The sequence below is a fragment of the Temnothorax longispinosus genome, chromosome 3 (assembly GCF_030848805.1).
Source record: "Temnothorax longispinosus isolate EJ_2023e chromosome 3, Tlon_JGU_v1, whole genome shotgun sequence".
Taxonomy (NCBI): Eukaryota; Metazoa; Arthropoda; class Insecta; order Hymenoptera; family Formicidae; genus Temnothorax; species Temnothorax longispinosus.
The window spans coordinates 11,643,443-11,661,515 of record NC_092360.1 but is presented as its reverse complement, the minus strand read 5'-3'; the positions used below and the strand labels follow the sequence as shown (position 1 = coordinate 11,661,515).

General features: G+C 42.6%; 2 protein-coding genes across 2 annotated transcripts in view; both read left to right on the top strand.

The window, feature by feature from the left end:
- The window catches only part of LOC139810686 (uncharacterized), a 35,641-nt gene extending 17,801 nt beyond the window's left edge, over positions 1-17,840 (top strand). Inside the window, exons 4-20 of the mRNA XM_071774447.1 lie at positions 370-629; positions 853-1,107; positions 1,195-1,380; positions 1,562-1,827; positions 2,126-2,574; positions 2,755-2,877; positions 3,145-3,588; positions 3,831-4,119; positions 4,364-4,552; positions 4,615-4,698; positions 4,785-4,850; positions 5,003-5,083; positions 5,161-5,668; positions 9,353-14,110; positions 15,501-15,678; positions 15,779-15,919; positions 16,943-17,840. Of these exons, the coding sequence (XP_071630548.1) occupies positions 370-629; positions 853-1,107; positions 1,195-1,380; positions 1,562-1,827; positions 2,126-2,574; positions 2,755-2,877; positions 3,145-3,588; positions 3,831-4,119; positions 4,364-4,552; positions 4,615-4,698; positions 4,785-4,850; positions 5,003-5,083; positions 5,161-5,668; positions 9,353-14,110; positions 15,501-15,678; positions 15,779-15,919; positions 16,943-17,394 (8,729 nt within the window). The 3' untranslated portion in view covers positions 17,395-17,840. The remainder of the gene's footprint in view (positions 1-369; positions 630-852; positions 1,108-1,194; positions 1,381-1,561; positions 1,828-2,125; positions 2,575-2,754; positions 2,878-3,144; positions 3,589-3,830; positions 4,120-4,363; positions 4,553-4,614; positions 4,699-4,784; positions 4,851-5,002; positions 5,084-5,160; positions 5,669-9,352; positions 14,111-15,500; positions 15,679-15,778; positions 15,920-16,942) is intronic.
- Positions 5,677-8,641, top strand: LOC139809372 (uncharacterized). The gene has a single exon (XM_071772220.1). The coding sequence runs from the start codon at positions 6,785-6,787 to the stop codon at positions 8,639-8,641; it is 1,857 nt and encodes a 618-aa protein (XP_071628321.1). The 5' UTR covers positions 5,677-6,784.
- Positions 17,841-18,073: the final 233 nt, after the last annotated feature.

The window sequence follows — 18,073 nt, the reverse complement described above, 5'->3', positions numbered from 1 at the left end:
CGATTTTAACGACTAACTGTTAATCGTCAATTCAAATTCGTTTTATTAATGTGTAAATTTATTACAAATAATGACTTATGACTCAATTGTTCAGGAAATTGAAGAGTAAATGTCAAATGCCTCTTAAAGTATTAAAAATGTTATTTTCAATCGCAATGAAAACTACTTCTAACTGTACATCTGTTATATCTAAATATAAGATCTTACGCCTCTTACATTTAGTTTAGAGTGCTCGGCTGTTTAGTGTCTCAAGTTGTCTAACTAGATTGCACTAGATTGCACTAGATTGACAAACTCCAAACACATCATCTTTGATGACTTAGCCTGATATTTAACTTTCACTCTTCAATAAACGCGCTCGCTCGACAGGCGGATACGCCAAGTTTACGGGTTTGAAGACCTACAATAAGAACTTGAAGACGATGCTGGCGATCGGCGGCTGGAACGAGGGCTCCAGCAGATTTTCACCGATGGTGGCCGATCCGGCGAGACGGCGGGAGTTCGTCAAGAACGCCGTCAAGTTCCTCAGGCAAAATCATTTCGACGGCCTCGATCTCGACTGGGAGTATCCGGCATTTAGAGACGGCGGAAAGCCGCGAGATAAGGACAATTACGCCGACTTGGTGCAGGTAGATATGTCTCAATCGTTTCTTATCGCCGCGCGGAAAGGATATGAAATTTCTTGCAAAAGTCTCTCAGCGAACCAAAAAGGAACACGTTATAAAGATTCACAGATATAAGAAACATGGATACGTGCAGAACGATAAGAAAAAAACGCTTGTAATTTTGCCTCAATCAGCATCAGAAATCATTAAAGAAAGCCAATTAAAATAATTAATTGCGAATTGACAGGAACTTCGCGAGGAGTTCGAGCGAGAGTCCTCGAAGACCGGAAGATCGAGATTGTTGCTGTCGATGGCGATGCCCGCCGGCGTCGAATACATCGACAAGGGTTACGATGTACCGAGGCTCAACGATTACTTGGACTTCATTAATCTACTCTCTTACGACTATCACTCAGCGTACGAACCCGCTGTCAATCATCATTCGCCGTTGTATCCACTGGAGGAGAACAATGAGTACAATTACGATGCGGAATTGACTATCGTGAGAGCTTACTCGTCAAGGTCTTATAATTATCGCTTGAACAGATCAGTCATTATAGTAACGCGTCCTCTCGTTTGTGTCTAACAGGATTATACAATCACTCATCTCCTGGAGAAAGGTGCGTCCGCGGATAAGATCGTTCTTGGAATACCAACGTACGGTCGGTCATACACGTTGTTCAACCAAGATGCAACCGAGCTTGGATCACCCGCGGATGGTCCAGGCACCGAGGGAGAGGCCACTCGAGAGAAGGGCTATCTTGCCTATTATGAGGTAAACTTTATCGTACACACACACACATACATACGCGCAAAGCATCTTTTATGTATATTACACAGTGCGACGTTAACATGATACATAGAATTTATAAAAACGCATATATTAGGAATTATGTATATCCAATTATTTATATGCACATATACAGAATTAAAAATTTGAACATTCAATTTTTAAGATTTGCGAGAGTATAGCAGAATCCGACGAGTGGGAAGTCGTTCAACCAAATCCCAAAGCCATGGGACCGTATGCCTTCAAAGACAATCAATGGGTAGGGTACGATGACGAGGATATAGTCAAACTGAAAGCTCACTACGTGAACGAGAAGAAGTTGGGAGGCATCATGTTCTGGTCGATAGACAACGACGATTTCCGCGGCAAGTGCCACGGTCGACCTTATCCATTAATCGAGGCTGCCAAAGAAGCGTTGCTTACGGATAATAGGTAACAATTGAAGAGCGATTGAGCATGTAATATTATAAAAAATATCAAAAATTGTCAGAAATAGCATTCTAAGCTATAAATTATCATTATTAGTATGTTAACACGATATTATCGTTATCATTAGTTTTGTTGCAACTTTAATATCTAAAGACATTAAATTAATAAATGATAAAACATAAAATACCAATTTCTCTAATGTAATTCGGAATATTATTTCTGGATCTTGATATTTTATCTCCATTGGTAATTTAATAGTATTAAATTAGAGATATTGATTGTTATTACTATTATTGTGTAGCAGGAATACGATTGACAAAACGAAGTCGATAGACAGCCGGAAGAAGACTCGCACTCAAAGCAACACTCGTAAGTCGAGCACGAGCAGTCGAAGAAGTACAACTACATCAGCTCCGATCACCAGCAAACGCGTGTCCTCTTCAAGACCAAAACACCGTTTCATTTCGCAAGCGAGCAAGGAGGAGCAAGAAGATCGAGAGGTATCGAGGAGATCGTACGATCCGTCATCGGACGAGGACACGGAGGGTAGAAACACCGTGAGAGTCACTGAGAAAATCGAACGACCCAAGAATCGAAACAGGAGTAAAACGAGAAGCGGTGCTACCGATCGCAGCACTCGTAGAAAGCCATCCAGACGTAAGGAGCAGAGCAAGACTAGTGAGAATGAGGAATCCCCGAGCAACAAGCTAACGACTCCTGAGCCACCAACCACTCCCGATCCAGGAACCGGTGAGTTTCTGTGAGAAAATAATCTCGGGACACAAAACGCGTTTTAACGTATTTTTAACAATCGATTGATCGAGAGCTCTTAAGTGTTTTGGAATATTTAAAATTTGATAAAGTTATAACAAAGGAAAAAAAATTTCTCTTACTGTATAAAATTACGAACCGCTGGTTTGCTCTTTATAGACTTTAAATGCGAGGACGAAGGCTTCTTCCCGCATCCTCGAGATTGCAAGAAGTACTTCTGGTGTCTCGACAGTGGTCCCAGTGGACTTGGCGTGGTTGCGCATCAGTTCACCTGTCCTTCAGGTAATTTTATTTTACTATAAATAATTTTGATTACGTTTTTACCTTTAACGCTAATTCAACTCTATGAGGAAAGAGCGGAATACTTAATACGAAATTTCGGCACATAAATCAGAAATTTATATAAATAAAAATAGATAAAAAAATAAATAAAAGAAATTAGATTTTTTTAATCATCCGTAGTTGTAGTATCTCCATTTATTGCTAGATCCCCAATTAGAATAGAAATCTTCGACTCGTTCGTCAACAGCATCTTTTGGGCTTTCGTAGGATTGGTATTCAACAAAGGAGCGGACTCTTGCGATTATCCACGCAACGTGATTTGTCCCAAAGCGTTGAAAGCATCAATTGTCTCGACCACCAGATCGCCCATTACGGCCGCGACAAGCCGAACAACTTATTTGCACAGCACAACTACCGCAAAGGCGGAATCGGAAGAATACGATTCGGAGGAAGATTATGACGAGATCGAGGAAAGCGAGGAAGAGGAAGAGGAAGAGGAAGAGGAGGAGGAGGAGAAAATAAAGGAAGAACCGAAGACTACCACGACGGCGAAACCACTCGTGTATAAAACACTCACCAGAAATAGACCAAGTACGACCACTACTACGACAACCACATCGAAACCAAGCGAACCGGAGAGAATCATCGACAGCGAAGACGAGGAGGATCCGAAGGTGATCAAGGAACTCATCGATCTCATAAAAAAGGCCGGCAAGTATAAGTTTGCTAAGCATTATATGTTTCTCTTAACTGCAAAATATGTTTCTCATAATTTTATAATGTTAACACTCCTCTGCAATTATCATAATAACTCTTGTAGTTTTAATATTCTTTCTTTTATATTATCTCTTATGTAACGTACTTCTATATAATATTTTTTATCTCTTTTGTCTCTAAGAAATCTCTTATAATATATTTTATAATAAATAATTTTTCGAATTCTTTGATTTTAGGCGGAATAGAAGAGTTGGAAAAACAATTGCTACTTCAAGAGAAGAATTCGGACACGATCAGGTCGAGTAGCGAAAGCGTTACGCCAGCTACGATTAGTCGTAGTTTGTACGAGCGTGTATTGAGTCGCCAAGCGAGCAGAATCGGTAATCGGCCCATATTATCGTCCTCGGAAACTAGTTACGTGAACGGGCCGGGAAGAGCACAGTTCGAAGGCTTGGACGATATTCCTGAAGTGAAGAGTCTCAGGCGATCGGAGAAACCTCAATACGTCACCATCGAGAGGTCCAAGTTAGTCACCTCTTTGTTTATTAGCAAAAATATATACTTTTTTTATTAACTGTATTTAACATTATCACTTTCTTTGTCAATTGTATTTATTAAGATCGATTAATTTCCATCATGATTTATATACTCCTGACCTTAAATCTGAGAAGTAGAAGATTAAATTAAGGTCAAATGAAGCCGATTTTATAAATTGTAAACGTTTAATTCGTGCATCTTTATGGTTTTTATCAATTCTGATATCGATTAGATCGGTCACGAAAGGATCTTCCTCGGAGAACGAAGATATTGATGAAGAGGAAGAAAGTGACAACACTGACGTAGCTTCTTCCGAGGAGAAAACCGTCAGCAATCCGTTGGAAGGTAGTTCGTCTGCGCAGCGAGTGACGCCAAGTTACGTAAATATTCGACGAACTCGACTTTCCACCACGACGTCTAGGTAAGATAATTGAGAGAACAATTAATTTTTATCACATATCTCTCACGACATGAAATTTTCAGAACCGAGAACGACGTGGAAGAGAAAGAGATAGAAATCGAGGAGGAAAGACCGACTCGCAGACGACGACCGTACGTTTCTTCGAAGTAAATATATTTTTTTATTATTTGTGTTCCGTTTTATTAAAAATCTATTTAAAAAATTTTAATATAACGTAATAATGTTTTTTTAGACAACAAGATAATGAAACAAGTTCTGAAACGCCTAAACTTTTTCGAAATCGTAGTTCGGGTTTCAGGTATAAGAGAATAAGTTGCAAAATATTCAATATAATATAATATATAACATAATATAATTATATAATATCTAAGTATATATTATATCATAGTATATTATCTTATTATACTTTTACGAGATTTAATTTTTATCTCTTCATTATAACAATTTCAGGAAATCAGAGAAGAGGAACGATTCGAAAAGCACGGATCGATCAGCAGAGAAAGATAATGATTCATCAACAACCAAATCTAGGTTCCTATACATAATTTGTTTTTATAAAACATTTTACTATATTACTATACATTTCACGTTCTTAATTAATTTTTCAGGTACACCAACGTACAACGGTTCAGAAGTACTACTTTGAAAACTTCGGAGGATTTGTCTAGCACAGTACCTTTATCGGAGGTCACCAGCGAGACTATTTCACCGACGAGACCAGAAGAGAATCCTGAAGTACCCAGGACAACAGCTAGTACGACCGCATCGTTGCCAACGACGCCTGCAGCGACCACTTCGACCTCCACCGAGATCATCACCGTGATCAGCGTCGAGCCGCCGGAAAACTCATCAAGCGTCACCCCTAAAGCGAACATCGGCTCCACCACTGACTCGGTGAAACTGGTGGAAGATTCGGCAACGGAGATCCTGTTCACAACGTTGCCAGCAGCTAGCAGCAGTTCAAGCCAATCGACAACGACGACGACGACGTTGGCGAGTAAACCGACGATCGCCGTGGTGTCACAACCGCGACCATTCGGTTTCACCAGACGAAGATCTGGTTCATCGGAAGCGACGACGACAGCGACGGCGACGACCCCATTAAGCAGGTCCAAGGTGAGTATTTCGTCGCGAAATCCTACGCGTCCATCCAGCCCGGTTCAGGGGCGAGTTCGATCAAGGACGAGACCGACCAACCGAGTTACCGAGGAGGAGTCGGTGGATCAAGTAAACGCTCCACGCGCGGAGGCTTCTACGTCCAGAAGCAGGGAACTTAGCAGATCGCGCAGTAGGGGATCCAGCAGGTACATCCCGTCGTCGAGATCAAGAACGCAGGACGTTTCCACGAATTCCGTTCCCGGTTCCAGGACTAGAGAAAGAGGCAGGACAACAGGTTCGACGACCGTCAGCACAGTCACCAGCGATGGCCTCAGGAGAAGATATCGAAAACCTAACAGAGTCAACAGCACAGTAGAATCCACCAAACCCAACGAATTGGACGAAAGTTCGATAGTCAGAATAACGCAAGGCAGTTCTAGGAGAAACTCGTTGTTTCGATCGCGATCTGATCACAGCAGTGACGAGGAGAGCGATAAGATAACGAACATCAGGGTCTTCAGGAAGCCAACTGTTAATCGCGAGTTATACGACAGGACGAAGTATACGAGGAAGAGGAACAACGTGGAAGAGCCGGCGCAAAAAGTGAATGACGAATCGAACCAGGAACACACCGATAAGATCGAGGGAAACGATTTGCTGAACAGCGTCGATCAATCAACCGCTACGGTTGATTCCGTCATCGAATCGAACACCATCCAACCAATCTACACTGTGAAACCGATCGTACAAATTGGCGTGACGACTGTATCTAGTAACATAGTGGACTATACGAGTGACCGACCCGAGGATGCTGTAGCAACGACGACTGCTCACATCGAAGCTCACGAATTTAATCCCGATTTGGTGACAATCGTTTCTACCGGACGTACCGTTGATGCGGAAAAGACATCGATAGCGCCAAGAAAACGAAAGGTTCTCCTACGAAGGAGACCGATATCATCGAGCACAGCTGCCAACATTATTGAAATAGAAGAAGAGGAAAGACCTCAGGTGTCTCACAGACGAAAAGTGATAAAACGTAAACGCCCGTCTCAAGACACTTCATCGACATCGGTTGAAGTTTCTCTCGAGGAAGAAAAGATTTCGAAGCTTCTTCTAGAAACGACAACTCCGATGGGAAGCGATAAAAGTGTTGAAAAATCGACAGCTACTATCAATCAGACAGTTATTCTGAGCAAAAATGCCGAAGAATCGACGATCGCTACTGGTTTAACCGGATTTACGAGAGAAATGGAAGATTCGACTCCAACTATCACGGAAACCACCTTGTCCACCGATAACAACGCTGATGGTTTCACGAAGGTTACTTTGGAGACTCCCGCGACTGAAACCACGACGATATCAGGCGAGGAAACTACAGATGCTCTCAGCACCGCCACTATATCGACGATTAACACGGACGCCGACGAAGGTCGTCAGTCGACGATTGAAATAGGTGCCGAAACTACCACGATGGAATCAACGCTGGCGACAGCCACGGTTTACAACACTGAGAGCAATACGTTTCTGGAAGATACGTTGTTACCGTTTACCGAAAACCTGCCCACTACTCGCGTGCAAATAATCACCACATCGCCCACGTCAGATTCAGCCACTACTCGCGCACAAGCGACTACCACGCCGTTCACGATTCGGATTCTCGAATCAGATCCGTTATCGGCCGCAAAATCGAGCTTCGAGTCGAGATACGCGCGTAAGAAGTTTATTCGCAAGAGTCCTGCATCGTCTTCGGGGAACGCGACCAATCGATATCCTGCGTTATCGTCGACAGAAAACAGCAGCCTCGAGGTTCTCTCAAGACGCAGGAACAACTTGTTCAATCGACGTCATCCGGTTTCTTCTACCACCGCCAACACACTTCGCGATGATCTGAAGTATCAGGAAGAGAAAGAAGAGGATATAGATAGCGGATCCCGCGACTTGGCTAGACAGGACGTTGCAGAAGATACGACCTTGAAGAGCAAGTCGATTTCGACGAATGGTTTTTCAGATGACTCCGCAGAATTCTGGAAATATTATACTACAAATTCGTTAAGAGGCCAAACGAACTACCCTGCAGTCCGTGTCGAGGATGTTGAAGATCACAAAGTCGCGAGAACGGAGCACGCAGAAGATAATACGTATCAATTGACATCGATTGCCACTCGCGGACCCGAGGTTCGGCCGCGATACAAGGTTCCCGTAATTTTGAAAAGGCCATTCGACCCTGAGGAGGCTTTGTCGCCCAGACGATATCCTCTGTTAGACTCCGCGCCCGAAGAATCTGAAGAGACACCGGAAACGAGGGAGGCGAGGCGCAGGCAATCCGGCCTCCGGCAGCCGCGAACGCGTTACAAACTTCTAGACCGGGAAAACGTCAAAATCGACGAGGAAACTACGTTGCCGAGTCCGGACTCCACGAGCACCTGGCAATATTTCCGAACGCGCTCGTACCCAAGACGTTCGTCGTCGACCAGTACGGAAGCGACGGTCACGGAGACCCTGATACCGGCGAAGAAATTCGATTACGTCGCGGATGCCTTTTATCGGAAGCAGCAGTCGCTGAGAACAACGACGCCGAGAAGCAGTGATTCTCTTGACTCGCAGAACCTGATTGATCCATATTACATACGTGCCACGACGGTGAAGCCGTCCGTCACCAGGTTGGTGACCTCGGTAACCGAGTCCGGCACTACGGAGCGCCAGAAGATCCTCATCAAGACCAAGTACTCGTCGCTGACGTCGACCACGAGGATACCAGCGGATCAGTTTCCCCCAACGACCCCGTTGTCAGTTTCAGTGACTGGAGCCGACGACGACGAGTCAGCCAACGAAATTCGTCAGGGTGTCGAGCGGTCCACTCTGCCGATCGAGAGCGAGTTTAATTATCGTTACGATGGTCGATTCACTACGGAATCTCACGAGTCCTCGACCATCGAGATCGAGTCGGTGTTCAGCAACCTGATCGCCGGCAAGAGCTCCGCGAAGTAGTAGTATACAAATGTCGTTATTAATCATCGACGTGGTCAACGTCGATAATGTACATAAACTCAGCCATTAAGTAATTAAGAAGCCAATTCTGATCGCCGATTTGTCGGAGAGATTGTTAAAGAGTTAGTAGACGTCTGAACGTCACTAATGTAAATATAGTAATTATAACGAGCTTAATTATATTTAAGATTGCTCTAATGAGGTGAGACATTAAACAAATGCGACTACATGAATCAAAAGGAACGACAAGGACTCGCTATAGCTCACGACGACCGACGACCGAATAATCGTCTTCACGCATCATCCTCACATCATCAATAATGACGTATCATAACGTACCTTCTTCTCCCGCTTACTCAGAGGAACCCTTGACTGAAACCTCTGATAACTCTCTTGATGATGTACTTCTACTTATATCAATCACAAATACAATCATCATTAAACGCTATCGATGACCCAGGATGACTCCTTATTATCCAAATTAACGCAGCAAGCAAGACACGTTCGCGGCGCTTCAATAGATAACTAGAGAATTCCCCCTCTTCACGTTCCCTCTTTTCTCCTCCAAGACTGGCGCAGCTCACGCACAGACAGAAAGACAGAAAGAAGGAGACTGCAAAGAAACACACTATGGAGGGAAAGGGAAAGGAGAAAGAAAGAGATCCCTGGGGATCTCCGCATTAAAGCGCGGTGCATTGTTCTGATTTTCAGGTCGCCGATTCGGAAACTATCAGGCTGCCGACCCTAAAGGAACTGATCGGCTATCCTACGACTTACTATGACGATCGTACCACCACGACGTCGTCGTCCGTACTCTTGCACTTGCTGCGTAACGACGTGGACAACGACATTAGCCGGCAGAACGTCAAAGAGTCGTTGAGAGGAGCAGACGAGTCGCAAGACGGCGATAAAAAGATCGCCCAGTTATCGGGAGGCGTGTTCGAAGAAACCGGCGACTCGTGGCTGCAGCAAGCCTCGGAGAACAAAGCAAGATCTCGCGCTCCAAGAATGGAAGACATTGCAAACTTTGATGAGCGACTTTCAGTCACAAACACTATTCAGGGGGACGAAAATAATCGAAAGACGTCTACGACCTCGATCTATTTGAAGCCGACGACAATGCGCGGCATTCCACTCGCCAGTCTGATTCGAAGCCCGGTAATACATGGGTTTTATATCACCAGAAGCGATAATAATTTACCATCGTCGATATTGGCGGATAGTTCTACGCCATCTTACATGACGACCGACACTCCCGGCGAACAACAGCCGGAAACTACTTTAATTTCTGATATTTCTACGACCGATGAGACTGTCACTGTCGCTTATAATGATCAGATCAAATCGGGACCTAATGCTCTCGATTACAACGTAAATGATATCGTTAATGACAAAGGCGACAGTAGCGAAGAGAAGTATTCCACACCCAGTTCTTCAGAGATCTTCTCAAAAGATTCTAATGCTGAAAATCTTTCGAATCACGAAAAGTCTGACTTAATTACAACTCCTATCGACAGACCAACATCCAAAAGAGGAAAATCGCGTAACTTCGATCGTACAACGCCTCTTTCCAACTCTTATGTCGCATCCTCGACAACGCCGACAAGACGAAGAATCGCCATCGCTGTGAGCAGATACAATGAAGCCACTAGTCCGTTGTGGACAGGCAGACGTATAGTGGCAAAGAAAAGAAACAGAACCACTGTCTCGCCGATCAAGGACGCCATAAGACAAACTGAGAGCGATTCTATTCGTGTCGCAACGAGCGCCGTAAGAAACGCAACTCTAATTACTAAGTCCGCTTCGACTTTGATTTCAAGGAGGCGTAAACTTCCCACGACTTCGCCGATTCCTTCAATCGTGCCCGATTCCACGGCATCTCCTGAGGTTTCAAACGTTCACAATAATCTTGCAAATTCTAACAACACGAAAACCGAAGATCCAGAAAGCCATCACGCAACTGTAGAAGCAGCAATGACTTTGACGAACTCGATAATCACGGCGACACCTTCAATCTCAAAAATCATTTCGACAACAAATGATCCCACTGCTGACATTTCAATATTCTCAGATTATCCTACAACTATGACGGTTTCTGCAGTCGCAAACGTGTCTATTACGACCGCACCGTCGACGGTCGCGGTTGCGAAAGGGCCAGCAGTTACAACTCACGCTACAATCGCGACTACAAGTATTGGAGTTGAAATTACTTCTCTGAATTACTCCATAACTGATAATCCAACAATCGAGAATACAAACGCAATTCTGACTGATTCAGCAGCTACGACTGCGCTTGCAGCAAGCACTGAAACTGAGATTACTTCTACAAATGTAAATATAGTTCCAGAGACTGCGCAAACAGCCGCAAATGATCCTGTAACCGAATCTACAGCAAATACCGGAATCGAAACTACATCCACGATGACAGATTATTCTACATTCATGATACCAGATATTGCTAATGCGCAGGAAGTTGCAATTGAGTCTGCGACTACGCAAATTACAAACGCTGATATTGGTGCTACTTCCACAATTGCAAATTATTCCGCAGTCACAATTCCAACAACTATAAATATGCACGATGTTATGACTGATGCAATCTCGATCACAGATGCGAATACTGAAATTGAAACAACTTCCACGATTGGAAATTATTCCACATTTACTGCTACAGCAATTAAGAATACTACGACAATTCCTGTTACTACAATTCCCGTTACTACAACTGCTTCGCCATTAACAACGGTCATTTCTTCAACTGTGAACACGCAACATATACATGCTACTGCACCTATGACAACGAGTAATCCCGCAGATGCAAATACCGTAACTGCAGACATAACTACGACTACACCTCTTAGTGTAATTATTCCAACGATTACCGACCTTAACGTAGCTACGACGTCCGCAAATGCGAATATTCCTTCTACTTTTGCAATTAGCGAGACCTCGCCAACCATGATTCAGTCTAGTTCTGTGACTTCGTCCAAAGCTCCCATTACGAGCACAGTCATTGCTTCGACGAATTCGGCTGTTCCCACAACTTTAACAACCGAATCTTCTACGATACATCTCACAAATCCAAATAATCTTGATATTAGCAGCAATTCCGAGGTATTAGCCGTCACCGCAACTGCGGAGTCTACTCAAACTACTGAAATTCCCACGACATTTGAAATATTTACCTCGACAGCGACCACATTTCTAAAGTCTCTTTATAGTACGAATTTCGAACCATCGTCAATTGAAACAGCTGCATTGTCGTCAACCCAAGGGGACAAAAGTTTCTTTACACCAAAGGTCACTCAAACTCCTTCAACCCTCCTTTCGTCCGCAACATCAATTGCTGACAAAGAGACCGTGGCTTTAGAAAGATCTACAACTTCTGCGACGATTACGACAAATCCCACAGTTCAAACAACTACGAATGCTTATAACGCAGATTCTGTACAAGCAACGAGTGAGAAGTCTACAACTGCAAAAATGAAGATAGTATCTGAGGAAACTACTTTAAAGGCTATAGAAAATCGAAAACAAAATCAAACGACTTCGGAACTCGACACAACTAATTATCAATTTAGTCAGAAAACGACCAGACGTCGCGTCCTAAATCGAACGAACAATTGGCTTGGAAGTCCTGTAACATTGCAAAGGACTAATCAATATCCTCGACATCGAGTTGCGTATCGCGGACGACCACGAAGACCTCCTACTTATATTTCGTCTTCGAACATGATCGAGAATAATCGTAGAAGAAGAATCATGCAAAAGAAAATCAGAGTTAATTCTGAAGCGTCCAATAGCACTGTCAATAGACCTGATCAAGGTATTGTTGATGTTCAGAATACTACTGAAGATACTGTTGCGTATGATCAAGTGCAAAATGTAAGAAGAATGAAAGTTGTATTGAAAAAAATTAAGGAAAAAGTCGAAGAAAAAACGACTACCATTCTACCCATAAAAGAAACAACGGTTTTTCTGCAGTCATCTACTGCTATTGAGAATGAAATGCTTCAAGTTCATCATGAGAATGAAAATAGTGAAGAAAAACAAAATATTACACTGAAAAAGATAAAACAAGAAAGCTTGACGAAAGAAACCAGTACCAATTCTAGTTCTGTTAATGACAGCTCTCCAGATAATTCTCAAAGTAATCTTCATGTGGCCGAGGATTTTTCTGAAGTAGATAAATCGAGAAAAATAATGAAAGATGTTAGATCTCAATCCGAAGAAAAAAATTCAAGCGATAAAGCAAATGCAGATTCTGATTCTATCAATACAAATCTACAAGGCAATTTTCCAAAAAGTCCTTACGCAGAAAAGAATCTTCCCAATAAAAGGATTTCAGGAAGAAGAATGAGAGTTGTATTACAGAGCGTCAGGCCTAAATCTGAGGAAAAAGATTCCACAATTGACGAAACAAATGTGGAATCTAATTCTACCGATAAAAGTCTTAAAAATAATCTTTCGAATAACGTTAACTTAAGTCAGAATTTTTCCAATGCGGAAAAAACAAGAAGAAGAATGAGAGTTGTATTGAAAAGAATTAAGTCTAAATCTGAGGAAGAGGAGACAAAGACGGAAGAAACCAGTACAGAATATGATTCTGCTAATGAAAGTCTTCAAGGCACTTTTTCAAATAATTTTTACAGCGCTAAGAATTTTCCCGTTGAATACAAGACCAGAAGAAGAATGAGAGTTGTATTAAAGAGCGTCAAACCTAAGTCCGAGGGAAAAAATTCGACAGTTGAAGAAACGACTGTAGATTCGGATTCTACCGATGAAAATCTTCATGGTACTCTTTCGAATAAGAATCTTCCCGTCGAATCTTCTTCTGGAACCAGAAGAAGAACGAGAGTTGTATTGAAGAGCGTCAAGCTTAAGTCTGAGAAAGGGAATTCAACAGTTGAAGAAACGAGTGTAGATCCTGATTCTACTAATAAAAATCTTCAAGGTACTTTTCTAAATAATTCTCGCAGAGGTAAAAATCTTCCCGTCGAAACCAAAAGACGAATGAGAGTTATATTGAAAAGCGTCAAACCTAAATCCGAAGAAAGGAACTCAACAATCGAAGAGACGAGTGTAGATTCTGATTCTACCGATCTTCAAGGCAGTTTTTCAAGTAACCTTCACGTGAACGAAAATCTTTCCGATGAAGAAGAGGCACGAGGAAGAACGGAAGTTGTATTGAAGAGCGTCAAACCTAAATCCAAGGAAGGAGACTCAGTAGCCGAAGAAACAAGTGTGGATTCCGATTTTGCTAAAAAAGATCCTCAAGTACTCTACACGTACAGTACGTTTCATTTTTCAAGTAATCTTCATGCGGGCGACAATCTTCCTGACGAGAAAAAGAAGCATTCTAAGTCCGAGGAAAAGGAGGCGGTGACCAAACGGCCGGAAGACACGGAGCCGCAAACCACGAGGACGTCTGTTCCGGTCGAGGAGGACACTGATCGACCCTCGCTCGAGGTCAGTGCAGCTTTAAGTCGAAGACCCACTTTGCCTTGATAACACGTTGTACTTTCTTGATCGCATGTTGCTCTAACAAAACGGAAACGAAAGAACAAAACGCTGCAAAAGATTAATGAGGGACCCTAGTAGAACTGACTCACTACTGCGAATACCACCGCCTCTTCTTGACGCTAACCAAAAGACCTCTCGAAGCATGATCGGCATGATTCTCTCGCAAACGTAGAGAAATCGTAAAAACGTCTACGGCTTAAGCTTAAAAAAAAAACGCCTGACTGTCTGAAGATACCCCTTATTCGACATATAGTCTTCTCTTCTAAATCTGCTTCTGGTTGATCGGTGTACTTCTTGGAGAGATTTTAACGATCAATGCAAAAAGCCGCAGTGCCATGAAGATTACTTTCAACCGCTTAAAATAACCATTCACTCGATTGCTATAATCGCCATATTTTTCGACGCCTAATCAAAATATAATCGATCAACGACATGACAACGAGCGACTAATCCGGAAAGAACTGATTGTAATCGATCATAATTTAATGACTTTTCTTGAATGCCTGTTTGGCAAGATCTCTCGATCATCGCCTCTCGCTGGATCTAACTACTTTTCGTGAAACGAAACTGGAGCTACATTATCATCCTTTACGCTGCTACGTCATCATCATCGCATTTTAAGATATATTGCCTGCCTACGAAGACGCTCTTTTTTCTCTGACTATTAAAAGCTACTTACTCCATGGTAGAAGCCGGAACATGAATTTGGAAACTTGATCTTTCTCTCTGAGCGAGTTCTGGGACGCGAACGGACCGAGGAACATCTTCACATTTATTGCTACTTCTTCCTGGCATTACAAATTAACAAATCTCTTTACGAAAGGCGCGTTTCTGCGAGCGTCCATTTTACTTTTTCTGATATGTTATCTTCAACGACTGTTAATGCTTAGATCAGTAATTAATATCTTAACACGTCCCAAACAACACAAAAATCCACAAGAATTTAGAATCCAAAAGACGTTTGAAAGATTAAGAGATCCTTTAAACGTATGAAAAGGGTGAGCAAAAAATTAAAAAAATTTTTATGCTATATCTGAAAGATGACTAAAGAATACTTAAAAAATTAAGGAGGGTACATCTAGCACATAAAAGATATTTAAAATATACATAAAGTATTAATAGATATAATATTCTTTAAATGTAAAAGATAAAACCTAAAGAAGGGACTTTTCGAGCGCTTTAAAAATCTTCTAGATATTTGTGTTGTCTGAGATATGAATCTCGAGATCTATCTAAATTTTCTTTATCTTAATGAATCTGTCGCGTAAGCTTTGCTTTATCATACCGGTGTGCGCATTTATTTATATAGTACATAAATCAATTGTATCTCGAATAGGTGACGAACGGTGGATCGGTTAGTCGTAACTCAGGAAGTGGATATTCCAACAGACACAGGAAACCAACGCCATTCACAACGATCGCCCCGTTAACCAACACCTTGACGAATACAGTGACCGTTCATCGTAGAGGTAGACCAGTTGAAACTACCTTATCCCCAAGGATAGATTTCGTCGGTAGGTTCATCCAAAACGCATTCGCTTACCTCGTGTATTTCTAGTCCTTATTTTTTAAGAATATTTTAATTTTTATTTCTCTGCCCATTTCTTTTTTTAGACGCGTTCGAGAACACCGAATCTTATGTCAAACCGGCCATTGTCTTGCACGATCAGAATGCAGACGTGCCCGATCAAAGCATCCACGCCCAAGAATTTGCGGCGACGCTATCGGATCCGCCGTCCTCGTCGTCGGACATTGGTACATTATATTTGTTAGAAACCACGCCATCCGACTATCTAATTCTTTTAATCTGAAGCCCATGTCATCATATACTTCATTCTCTTCACGGACTACATCGGGTAGCTATATGCGTCTTTCATCTAACGACAATCGATTTGTTTCAAGAACGCCCGCGGCCCGCTTCTTCATCACGGGGCCATTTTACGATAACTGTTTAACGACGACCCTAATAATATGTCCTGGAAATTGCCAGCTCCTCGAGTTACGTCAAATCGTATGATGCTAATCGCTCAAAAGATCGCCTTCTTAAAAAAACAACGAATCTTCGCGATAACGTCATCATCCACAATCAATTAATTCACTCATTATGTCAAATCTTTTTCATTATCTTTGCTTCTATCTGTCAGCATATCTGTCTTCTGTCCTTTCTCGCTACTCTTTCTTTGATTACGCATTTCTGCGATTTACACGCGAATCTCTTTCGCGTTTGTTTTAATCAACGTCAGCCGTTTGTGTACTAATGCAATCGTAACTTCTATGCACCATCAATCTCGTCCCTTTCTCTCTTACAGCCATGTTTATTCACAATTTGACTTTGCTAAGCGAATCAATTAATCACTAATTAATTTAAACTCAAATTCATGTCATCACCGACAGACTGGACAGTACGTGGCATGAATCCCTCGGTCGACTTTGAGAGGCTCTAAATCCAGGTTGGCTGATTAAAGGGTCGACCTTCTCAGGAATAACTGTTTTCTGTATCGGTGATACTTCGGTACTTATTCGAAATCGGCAGGTTTGGCAGCATGGTTTTTTTTTACGCACGTGCTCATGATATTCCTGACAAGGTTGTCGAGACATTCGTCTCTTCGTCTTTCAATCTCTGTGCAGCTGTGGCTCTCATCATCATTGATTGATGTCTTACTAATGAATCTCCGCGCTCTTTCCATTTCGTCGCGCTCTCTCACTATGGGAATCAGTGACCCGCTTGCCCTCCCAGTAATGTCCAAGCGACAAAGACTAATCAGGTTCCACGACTAGGTCGAACGCCGTTAAGGGACGTCGATAGGCGCAAGATAAGCACCACCATAACACCTAGAACAGATCCTACGATCGGTAGGACGGTCTCGAGGTACGATGCGAACTTTCGAAGCCGTCAGAAACCCCGGACGAAAGACAGGCCTACGGTGAACGCGACCACGAGGCCGAGAAGACCGCCGGTGATCGACTACGATTATTACGAGGACGAGGCGCCGATCATCATCGACAAGTCCCTCCTCAACAGTAAACTCTTTCTCACGAGCAAGGGTACTGTACGTTGCCTGGACCAGGGCAATTTCCCGCATCCGTACTCGTGCAAGAAATTCATTAGCTGCGCCCGTATGGTGAACGGCCAGGTGATTGGAACCGAGTACACCTGCCCCGACAAACTGTCCTTCGACCCAGTCGGCGGTATCTGCAATTGGTCCGCCGGTCTCGGTTGCAAGGACTGATCGAGGCTTCGCTTTAATCACTCGACAGTCTATATGTGAGAAAGCTACCTTAGGCCCGATTGCACCAATGTCTCCTTTGATTCGGTAAATGTACTTCTTTTGTCTCTATTACGCGAGACTACAATTCGAGAAAAAAAACAGCAAGTCGTTAAATTAAGCTTGATCCGTTGGTGCGATCGGACCTCGACTTTATTTCTTGTACCTGTTCAGGCAGTATAGAGATTTATAGAGTTGAACGCGCTAACTTTATATTTACTCCACGTTTACATAGAATATATAATTCCGTTAATTACATTTAAATGGCACACTTCTTTTATTTATTTCCGTCACATGTGGGATATCTTCGAGAAAATATGTGGCTGTCGAGTGGTTAAGATTATCATTGCGACGTTTCGGAAGACGAATTTTCGGATACGGCAAATTGCTCGGCTTAAAATTAAGAGAGAGGAGTTCCTGATCTTGCAGAATAAATTTCTATAAAAATTCTATTTTAATTCGCCCTCTTTTCACGCACAGCAGTCCAAAATGTAATTTACTTTAGACTCGAACTTTACTATTGTTGTAAGATGAACGAGAGCATTCTACGAAAATCATTGTAATATTGCAATACAGGACTATAATGACAATACTAGGAAATAAGAATTATTCGTACGGCGAGACTTGAATTCCGTCCCTTCGT